This window comes from Vigna unguiculata, chromosome 3 (genome assembly GCF_004118075.2).
Source record: "Vigna unguiculata cultivar IT97K-499-35 chromosome 3, ASM411807v1, whole genome shotgun sequence".
Taxonomy (NCBI): domain Eukaryota; kingdom Viridiplantae; phylum Streptophyta; class Magnoliopsida; order Fabales; family Fabaceae; genus Vigna; species Vigna unguiculata.
This window is the reverse complement of record NC_040281.1, coordinates 57611741-57623532: the sequence shown is the minus strand read 5'-3', so window position 1 is coordinate 57623532 and position 11792 is coordinate 57611741. Positions and strand designations below refer to the sequence as shown.

General features: G+C 34.3%; 1 protein-coding gene across 1 annotated transcript; it reads right to left on the bottom strand.

Moving 5' to 3' along the window:
* Positions 1-1008, bottom strand: LOC114175538. Its single transcript, XM_028060293.1, has one exon. It carries the CDS (start codon positions 1006-1008, stop codon positions 1-3), a length of 1008 nt encoding a protein of 335 aa, XP_027916094.1.
* Between the last annotated feature and the right edge of the window lie 10784 nt (positions 1009-11792).

Sequence of the window (11792 nt, the reverse complement as noted above, 5' to 3'; positions counted from 1 at the left end):
CTACAACTTTTCCAATGCTTCTTGCTTGTCCCTCTTGAATTCACCACACAAGTCTCTTCTAACACGCTCTGATATCTCTGTTATGCCGCACTCCATGGATTTCCACCTCAGCTCAGCATTAACTGATGTTAGGTCTTGTTTCTGCTTTCTTATCAACTCTTCATGCACCCACTCGCTTTCCATCTTATCATGTTTGAGGTTTGCATAATTTTGTTGCAGGTTTTGAAGGTCATTGGTCAACGTGACATTTTCCTGTTTCGTCCTCTCTAGTTCTGCCCTCAGCAACTTCGCTTGTTGAACCTCAGCATTCAACAACCTCTTTTCAACATTCGAGTCTGGAGAAATCAACTTGAATGGCAATTTGACTGCCTTAACCCTTGCTGCGAGCCATTGGTTGTAAGGAATTCTTTCATCAACAGTCCACGATCTTGGGTCCCCCTCTGCACGAACAATATTGCCCCAAGCGTCTCTAATTTGGTGAAGCACTTCAGCAAAAGTCCCTTCCTCGTAATAAATTCGCAATGTGGCGAGGGATGCCGATGTTGGTGATCCTCTCATAGGATACCCAAATTGTCTTTGTGCTAGCAAAGGATTGTAATTAATACAACACCGGATACCCATGAGGGGCACATTAGGGTAATTGCCACAATGGTATATGATATGCGATCCTTGCTGCCAAGAAGCACACCATCTAATCTTCTCCTCACTTAAGCTTGCACAGAGTTGTGCCCATTCATTGGCCCCTTTTATCTCTGGTTTACATTGTAGTAGCTCCTCCACAGGGCACGTAGCATTCAAAATGCCCTTACTCACACGAGAGATGAACCATACATACAACACCGGTAAACAACATAACATCTTCCTTCTCTTAAGCTCATGACATTGATTCAAAGTCCCGTACACCTCAGTTAGAATGGCAGTGACAGGATTTTCATAACGACTTTTGTATCCCACAAACGCATTCATGGCAGCACAGTCAACAAAATCATTGACATTAGGGAAAAGCATGACACCATAAGGATTTAGGCTAGAACATCCATAAACGTTTCCCATTTTTCCCCCACAGCTAACTGATGCAAGTACCACTCGAGGTATCCTTGAGGAATGCCCCTTGCTTTACCCTTAATTGTGAATTTGCTTTCCAACTTCATAGGGTGTATCTTCATTATTTCAGACAGCGACAAGACATGGGTATATTGTCCGAGGTAGTTATATGGAGTCTTGCCTTCGAGAGGCATATCCAAGATTTGCTCCAATTCCTCGATTGTTGGTGCCAACTGAAAGTCTTGAAAAGTAAAGCATCTTAGGGGTGGGTCATAGTACTGAGCTAAAGTAGTAATCGCTGATGTTTGGACCTCCACCTCTAATAGGTTCAACAAATTCCCATATTTTCCCCTGAATGCATCCCTCTGGGTCGACTTCATTCCCTTCACTAGTTCTCGGAGGCCACTCAGATTACCTTCCTTTGCTTTGATCGATATTCTTTTCTTCAAAGTGTATGCACTTGAATGCTCCCCATCTCCAAATCCCATGTTAGTTTCCATTTTCTTTTCGAGGACTTAATCACAACTTTATAATTTGCTACCTAGAACCAACAAATGTGATAAGACCATGAAAAAGTATGGAGAAAAAAAGAAAAGAATGAGAAAATAAAATAAAGAAGATGTACGAGATGATAGGGGGATATGTACAAGATGCATAGACAAAAGCTGAAGATACAAATTAGAGTTATAAACTGCACACATCTCCCTTTGTGCCTTAGCTGTGGTTCGACGCTTAAGATCTAAGGTGAAGTATATGCGCTCACAAGGATGGTTTCCTAGTACCTAATGGTCAAGGTCATTAGAGTTATGGCCCACTCCATGGCATTTCTCACAGCAGTTGGTAATCAACAAGAAGTGAGAGTACCAAAGGAGCAAACAAACTCTACTTGGGGTTCTCACAATGACCACTTGGGAGGTTCATCCACTGTGGCACTGCTACACAATCCCCTCTAATTCTAAGTTACACAGACCCGGGTACAGGGCCCCACTCATGATATGCATAATGTGTGTGTGTGAAGGGAGGATGATGCATACCCAAACCCCCACCTGCAAAACAATCAGACAATTTCCCAGGCAGATATAGAGCAATTCCAACATATATATCAAAATAAACAAAGTAATTCACACACAACTAATCCAAGAAGCAAATATATACCACATATGAAGACAAGAATACACAAATAAAAGAAAGGGGAAAGAAAACATTAGGAAAATCACATCAAGTTTGCATTTCTAATTAAATGGCTTGACTCTCTAGCGTCCCCAGTGGAGTCGCCAGCTGTCGCAACCGGAATCGCGACGGGACGACGAATCGAAAAAAGAAAACGCGTTTTAAAAAAGATTTGGGAGTCGCCACCATAGTTATTCTGGAAAACTATGGAAAACCATAAAGAATAAGACAAGTCTGCGGAAAACCAGATTTTGGATCCGGGAGTCGGTTACGCGTAGGGAAGGTGTTAGCACCCTACAGCGCCCGCCCAAAGGCGGTACCTTTAATTAAAAATGCAAAGTCGATGTGATTTTTAAAATGTTAATTTTCCCCAAAAATAATAAGACAAAAAATGCTAAAAAAGAAACAAAATATATTTTTTAATTTTTTGGGCCCGACAATGATTGACCTTGGTCCTACGTATTCTCATTTAAAGTGAGAAATCAGGGTTACGTAGTTCTTAAAAAGATATTTGAAAAACTATTAAGAAAATGATTTGATTTTTTTGAGAGGTGAACCTGACAAGGGCTGGCCTTGCTCCTACGTATCTCGCGGTGGAGAATCAAGGATCACGTAGTTCTTAAAAAGACTTTTGTTTGAAAATGTTGATGTTTTTATATTTTGAAAATTTTATATTTTTGTATTTTTTGAATTACTTGAAAATACGTGTCACACGACGCGAGCGGTCGGACAGACACTAAAAAGGAAAGAAAACTATTTTTGGTATTTTTAAAAATGAGTGTCACGCGGTGCGAGCGACCGGACAGACACAATAAAGTGGAAGAGAATATTTTTTTCATTTTTTAGATTTTATATTTTTTGTAATTTTTAATAATTTTCAAATGTTTGGTTTTCTAGGAATAAAAAAAAATAATAAATAAATAAACGAAAATAAATAAATAATAATAATAAATGAAAAATAAATAAATAAATAAATAAAAGGAAATAATTTAATTAAGAAATGATGAAAGTGAGAAACAAAATATGGGGTACATGGATGATCAGTGGGGGTGCACAAAGTAATCACAACAAGTCCAAAAATAATAAACAAAGATATGGGGTGCATGAGCATTACATGTGGGAGGTGCGTGAAGAAAAGAAAAGAGGAGGGGGCGGTTGAGGTAAAAGAGGGGGTACGTGTGGTAAATAAAGGGATGTGCTAAGGAGAACACAAAACAGAGGTGCAAGAATTAAACATGGGGTGTACACGAAAAAAAGGAAAGAGGAGGGTGTGGTTGAGGTAAAAGAGGAGGTGCGTGTGGTAAAGATAACGGAGGTGCGGGAAGGAAGCAAACATGACTCAAAAATGCAAGAGAGTGAGAATATTAAAATGGTGGTGCACGAAGAAAAGAAAAGATGAACATGGAGGTGCAGAGATAAAAAAGGGAGTACATATGGTAATGGAGGGGATGCGAAGAATAAGTTGAAGGTGCAGAAAGCAAGGAAGAAATGGGGTAAAAGGTAATAATGCATGGTGGGGGTGTGGACTCAGTAAAAGAAGGGGTTGCACGAGCAAATCAAATGCAATGGCAGATTACTCAACCCTAATCTTCCTCCTTCTTAAAATTGAACAACGAGATGCGGTCCTTGTCCACCGACCATCAGCACGCCACTTCCACCTCTGCCTCGCCGCACCAGGGACGTCGGCGACGACGCCGGTGACGATGCCGGTGACCACGCATCTCCCCTTTTTTTTTTCTTCTCCGTCGCGCGCGAGACCCTTTCTCCATTTGCCTCGAACCACCACGATTCCAGGAGCCCTTGCCGCTGCCGCAAGTCCCACGGACGGCGAGGCACGCCGCCGTCGACACCAGCCACCAACGGAAGCGTCGCCGGCGAGAACCCAACTCCGCGAGTCGTCTCCTTTCTCGCTTCTCCTCCCACGCGCGAGATGGCTGTCATAGCCCCTGTGATTCGCCACCACCGCGCCAGCCACACTGCGACTAGATCCGCCAACGTCACGTGACCATACTCTACAGTTCGAAACTCCGAATCGCCGGCGGCCTCGCCGCCGGCGAGGGGTTCTCTTCCCTGCTTCTGATTCCTCCGTTTCGATTGGAGATGGTTGATTGGGGAAGACGAAAGAGTTTGGGGTTGCTGTTTTTTGTATTTTATTTTGATTTTATGCAGGTGAGCAATGAAGATGAGAGTGTAGGTAGAAGAATGGATTTGGAGTGTTGGACTGTTTGTTTGGTGGGTCTGCAGGTTCGAATGAATTGGAGGCTAGTGTGGGCGTATGAATGGAAGGGAACTGTGGCTGCGGGGTTCGGTTGGGGTTCTGTTTGCAGGTTAATGGAGTCTGATGTTGAAGGAGGATGAGATAATGGTGAAAATAGGTTCTGGTGGGAATGTTTACAGCTTTGAGTATTTCATTGGCTATGGAGAATGGCGAGAACGAGTGGCTTTGTGAATGGAAATGCTGGAAATGTTGGCGTGCGTTCAGCTTTAGGTCGATTTGAGTTGATCACGGTGAACTGGTTCGGGGTTATGGTGATCACGAGACCGTGAAGGGGGAGGATGAATGATGGCGATGAAACTTTTTAAAGGGGGAGGTACGATGAGGGTGCGAGAATGACGAGAGTGATGATGGAAGATATGCATACGGATTCAACAGTAATGTGGTAATGCACCAACAGATTCAATGAGCCAAATAAAATAAAAATGACAAGCCAAAGCTCAGTATATATGATTACATTATGTTCATTCTCAAGCACGATGCAAACTGCACCAGATTCACATTCAAGTATGCAAATGAAGTGTTTACCTCTTGCAGTCCTCCCTATCAGTCTCTTTGCGACTCAAACGATTCTCTCCTCTCTTCTTCGCTTCCGTTCCCCCTCCTTCTAGCTTTTTTTTCCTTTGCTTATGTATGGAGTTGCCTTTTAGTCATGGCTGCACTGCTATGCTCAGACTGCCCCTGGTTGCTGCCACAGTGGCACACCAATACCCCACCTTTCTTCCTCTGCTGTCCAAAAACCCTCCCAACCACTCTGGCCATATTTTGCATGGCATAGTCAAGTCAAATGACTTTTCTGTTATTACCCTTTTTTTTATATTTTATATATATTTTTCATATTCATTATTTTTTTTAAGAGCAGAAAAACAAAATGGTGTGAAAATAAAAATAAAATGGAAATTAAAATTAAAAGAAAAATAAAATAAAATAAGATAAAGTGAAGTAAAAAATAAAATAAAATAACATAAGATAAAATAAAACAAGATAAAATAGATAAATAAAAAGCAAGATAAAATTAAAATTAAAATAAAAAACAAAAACAAATAAATAAATAAAAGAAAAGGAGTATATATGTACATTCAAATTAATGTTGATTTTTTTGTGATGTGTTTTTTCTTCTCTTTTTTTATTTTTATTTTTTTAAAATAATTTCTTATTTAATTGTTTTATTAACCGGACAAAATTGAGTGCTGACAGTAGGTCCTTGATAAATTTAAAAACATTGCAAGTAAATCCCTGCTAAATTTAAAAACTTTGAAGGTAAGTCCCTGCTAAATCGAAAAACATTGAAGGTAGCTTCATGATAAATTTAAAAACTTTGTAGGTAGGTCCTTGTTAAATTTAAAAGCTTTGCAGGTCCCTATTATAATTAAAATATTTAAAGATGAGAGATGAGAGATGAGAGATGAGAGATAAGAAATGAGAGACGAGAAATGAGAAATGAGAGATGAGAGATGAGAGATGAGAGATGAGAGATGAGAGACGAGACAATAGATAAGAGATAAGAGATAAGAGATAAGAGATAAGAGATAAGAGATAAGAGATAAGAGATAAGAGATAAGAGATAAGAGATAAGAGATAAGATATAAGAGATAAGAGATAAGAGGTAAGAGGTAAGAGGTAAGAGGTAAGAGATAAGAGATAAGAGATTGATATAAGAGATAAGAGATAAGAGATAAGAGATAAGAGATAAGAGATAAGAGATAAGAGATAAGAGATAAGAGATAAGAGATAAGAGATAAGAGATAAGAGATAAGGGATAAGAGATAAGAGATAAGAGATAAGAGATAAGAGATAAGAGATAAGAGATAAGAGATAAGAGATAAGAGATAAGAGATAAGAGATAAGAGATAAGAGATAAGAGATAAGAGATAAGAGATAAGGGATAAGGGATAAGGGATAAGAGATAAGAGATAAGAGATAAGAGATAAGAGATAAGAGATAAGAGATAAGAGATAAGGGATAAGGGATAAGAGATAAGAGATAAGAGATAAGAGATAAGAGATAAGAGATAAGAGATAAGAGATAAGAGATAAGATATAAGAGATAAGAGATAAGACATAAGACATAAGACATAAGACATAAGAGAAAAGAGAAAAGAGATAAGAGATAAGAGATAAGGGATAAGAGACAATAGATAAGAGATAAGAGATAAGAAATAAGAGATAAGAGATAAGAGATAAGAGATAAGAGATAAGAGATAAGAGATAAGAGATAAGAGATAAGGGATAAGGGATAAGAGATAAGAGATAAGAGATAAGAGATAAGAGATAAGAGATAAGAGATAAGAGATAAGAGATAAGAGATAAGAGATAATGGATAAGAGATAAGAGATAAGAGATAAGAGATAAGAGATAAGAGATAAGAGATAAGAGATAAGAGATAAGAGATAAGAGATAAGAGATAAGAGATAAGAGATAAGAGACAAGAGACAAGAGACAAGAGACAAGAGACAAGAGACAAGAGACAAGAGATAAGAGATAAGAGATAAGGGATAAGAGATAAGAGATAAGAGATAAGAGATAAGAGATGAGAGATAAGAGATAATAGATAAGAGATAATAGATAAGAGATAGGATATAAGATATAAGATATAGGATATAAGAGATAAGAGATAAGAGATAAGAGATAAGAGATAAGAGATAAGAGATAAGAGATAAGAGATAAGAGATAAGAGATAAGAGATAAGAGATAAGAGATAAGAGATAAGAGATAAGAGATAAGAGATAAGAGATAGTAGATTAGAGATAATAGATTAGAGATAAGAGATAAGAGATAAGATATAAGGGATAAGAGACAATAGACAATAGACAATAGATAAGAGATAAGAGATAAGAGATAAGAGATAAGAGATAGTAGATTAGAGATAATAGATTAGAGATAAGAGATAAGGGATAAGAGACAATAGACAATAGACAATAGATAAGAGATAAGAGATAAGAGATAAGAGATAAGAGATAAGAGTTAAGAGATAAGAGATAAGAGATAAGAGATAAGAGATAAGAGATAAGAGATAAGAGATAAGAGATAAGAGATAAGAGATAAGAGATAAGAGATAAGAGATAAGAGATAAGAGATAAGAGTTAAGAGATAAGAGATAAGAGATAAGAGATAAGAGATAAGAGATAAGAGATAAGAGATAATAGATTAGAGATAATAGATTAGAGATATGGGATAATAGATTAGAGATAAGGGATAATAGATTAGAGATAAGAGATAAGAGATAAGAGATAAGAGATAAGAGATAAGAGATAGTAGATTAGAGATAAGATATAAGAGATAAGAGATAAGAGACAAGAGATAAGAGATAAGAAAAAAAAAACAAAAAATAAAAAAGAAGGAAATGAAAAATGAAAGATATGAAAAAAATAGAGAAAAATTAAAGAAAAACATTAAAAATAAATTAAAAAATTAAAAAATAAGAACTATAAGAAATAAGAAAATTGAAAATCAATAGAAAAATATCAAGAAAAACCGCTATAAAAAGAAATAAAAAAAGATAGAAAATTAATAAATACTAAAAGATAATGGAAAAAAATAAATCAGAGATACAAGATAAGATAATATATATAAGATGCGAGATAAGAGAGAAGAAACAAGAAACAAGAAAATGGAAATAAATTATAGGAGACAAGATACAAGAGATGATATATAAAATATAAATATAAGAGGTGATAGATATGAGATAAGAGATAAGAGAAAGAGACAAATAAGAAGAGATAAAATATAACAGGTAAGAGATGAGATGAGAGATTAGAGATAAGAGATAATAGATAAGAGATAAGAGATAAGAGATAAGAGATAAGAGGTAAAAGATAAGAGATAAGAGATAAGATATAAGAGATAAGAGAAAAGAGATGAGAGATGAGAGATGAGAGATGAGAGATGAGAGATGAGAGATGAGAGATGAGAGATGAGAGATGAGAGATGAGAGATGAGAGATGAGAGATGAGAAATAAGAGATAAGAGATAAGAGGCAAGAGGCAAGAGATAAGAGATAAGAGACAATAGACAATAGATAAGAGATAAGAGATAAGAGATAAGAGATAAGAGATAAGAGATAAGAGATAAGAGATAAGAGATAAGAGATAAGATAAAAGAGATAAGAGATAAGAAATAAGAGATAAGAGATAAGAGATAGGAGATGAGAGATGAGAAATAAGAGATAAGAGATAATAGGTTAGAGATAAGATATAAGATATAAGAGATAAGAGATAAGAGATAAGAGATAAGAGATAAAAGATAAGAGGCAAGAGATAAGAGATAAGAGATAAGGGATAAGAGACAATAGACAATAGATAAGAGATAAGAGATAAGAGATAAGAGATAAGAGAAAAGAGATAAGGGATAAGAGACAATAGACAATAGATAAGAGATAAGAGATAAGAGATAAGAGATAAGAGATAAGAGATAAGAGATAAGAGATAAGAGATAAGAGATTAGAGATAAGAGATAAGAGATAAGAGATAAGAGATAAGAGACAAGAGACAAGAGATAAGAGATAAAAGATAAGAGGTAAGAGATAAGAGATAATAGATTAGAGATAATAGATTAGAGATATGGGATAATAGATTAGAGATAAGGGATAATAGATAAGAGATAAGAGATAAGAGATTAGAGATAAGAGATTAGAGATTAGAGATAAGAGATAAGAGACAAGAGACAAGACATAAGAGGTAAGAGGTAAGAGATAAGAGATAAGAGATAAGAGATAAGAGATAAGAGATAAGAGATAAGAGATAAGAGATAAGAGATAAGAGATAAGAGATAAGAGATAAGAGATAAGAGATAAGACATAAGAGATAAGAGATAAGGGATAAGAGATAAGAAATAAGAGATAAGAGATAAGAGATAATAGATAAGAGATAATAGATAAGAGATAGGATATAAGAGATAGGATATAAGATATAAGAGATAAGAGATAAGAGATAAGAGATAAGAGATAAGAGATAAGAGATAAGAGATAAGAGATAAGAGATAAGAGATAAGAGATAAGAGATAAGAGATAAGAGATAAGAGATAAGAGATAAGAGATAAGAGATAAGAGATAAGAGACAAGAGATAAGAGATAAAAGATAAGAGATAAGAGATAAGAGATAGTAGATTAGAGATAATAGATTAGAGATATGGGATAATAGATTAGAGATAAGGGATAATAGATTAGAGATTAGAGATAAGAGATAAGAGATAAGAGATAAGAGATAAGAGATAAGAGATAAGAGATAAGAGATAAGAGATAAGAGATAAGAGATAAGAGATAAGAGATAAGAGATAAGAGATAAGAGTTAAGAGATAAGAGATAAGAGATAAGAGATAAGAGATAAGACATAAGAGATAAGAGATAATAGATAAGAGATAATAGATAAGAATTAAGATATAAGATATAAGATATAAGAGATAAGAGATAAGAGATAAGAGATAAGAGATAAGAGTTAAGAGATAAGAGATAAGAGATAAGAGATAAGAGCTAAGAGATAAGAGATAAGAGATAAGAGATAATAGATAAGAGATAATAGATAAGAATTAAGATATAAGATATAAGATATAAGAGATAAGAGATAAGAGATAAGAGATAAGAAAGAATAAGAGATAAGAGATAAGAGATAAGAGATAAGAGATAAGAGATAAGAGATAAGAGATAAGAGATAAGAGATAAGAGATAAGAGATAAGAGATAAGAGATAAGAGATAAGAGATAAGAGATAAGAGATAAGAGATAAGAGATAAGAGATAAGAGATAAGAGATAAGATATAAGAGATAAGAGAAAAGAGATGAGAGATGAGAGGTAAAAGATAAGAGATAAGAGATAAGATATAAGAGATAAGAGAAAAGAGATGAGAGATGAGAGATGAGAGATGAGAGATGAGAGATGAGAGATGAGAGATGAGAGATGAGAGATGAGAGATGAGAGATGAAAGATGAGAGATAAGAGATAAGAGATAGGAGATGAGAGATGAGAAATAAGAGATAAGAGATAAGAGATAATAGGTTAGAGATAAGATATAAGATATAAGAGATAAGAGATAAGAGATAAGAGATAAGAGGCAAGAGATAAGAGATAAGAGATAAGGGATAAGAGACAATAGACAATAGATAAGAGATAAGAGATAAGAGATAAGAGAGAAGAGATAAGAGATGAGAGATAAGAGATAAGAGATAAGAGGTACAAGATAAGAGATAAGAGATAAGATATAAGAGATAAGAGAAAAGAGATGAGAGATGAGAGATGAGAGATGAGAGATGAAAAATGAGAGATGAGAGATGAGAGATGAGAGATAAGAGATAAGAGATAAGAGATAAGAGATAAGAGATAAGAGATAAGAGATACGAGATAAGAGATAATAGATTAGAGATAAGGGATAATAGATTAGAGATAAGATATAATAGATTAGAGATAAGGGATAATAGATTAGAGATAAGATATAAGAGATAAGATATAAGAGATAAGAGATAAGAGATAAGAGATAAGAGATAAGAGATAAGAGATAAGAGATAAGAGATAAGAGATAAGAGATAAGAGATAAGAGATATGAGATAAGAGATAGGAGATAAAAGATAAAAGATAATAGATAAGATATAATATATAAGATATAAGATATAAGATATAAAAGATAAGAGATAATATATAAGATATAAGAGATATGAGATAAGATATAAGAGATAAGAGATAAGAGATAAGAGATAAGAAAAAAAACAAAAATAAAAAAGAAGGAAATGAATAATGAAAATAATGAAAAAATAGAGAAAAATTAAAGAAAAACATTAAAAATAAATTAAAAAATTAAAAATAAGAACTATAAGAAATAAGAAAATTGAAAATCAATGGAAAAATATCAAGAAAAAACGCTATAAAAAGAAATAAAAAAAGAGATAAGAGATAAGAGATAAGAGATAAGAGATAAGAGATAAGAGATAAGAGATAAGAGATAAGAGATAAGAGATAAGAGATAAGAGATAAGAGATAAGAGATAAGAGATAAGAGATAAGAGATAAGAGATAAGAGATAATAGATTAGAGATAATAGATTAGAGATATGGGATAATAGATTAGAGATAAGGGATAATAGATTAGAGATTAGAGATAAGAGATAAGAGATAAGAGATAAGAGATAAGAGATAAGAGATAAGAGATAAGAGATAAGAGATAAGAGGTACAAGATAAGAGATAAGAGATAAGAGATAAGAGATAAGAGATAAGAGATAAGAGATAAGAGATAAGAGATAAGAGATAAGAGATAAGAGATAAGAGATAAGATATAAGAGATAAGAGATAAGAGATAAGAGATGAGAGATAAGAGATAAGAG

Coding starts and splice junctions, on each gene's coding strand:
- LOC114175538 (XM_028060293.1), bottom strand. CDS start 1,008: ATGCTTTTCCCTAATGTCAATGATTTTGTTGACTGTGCTGCCATGAAT.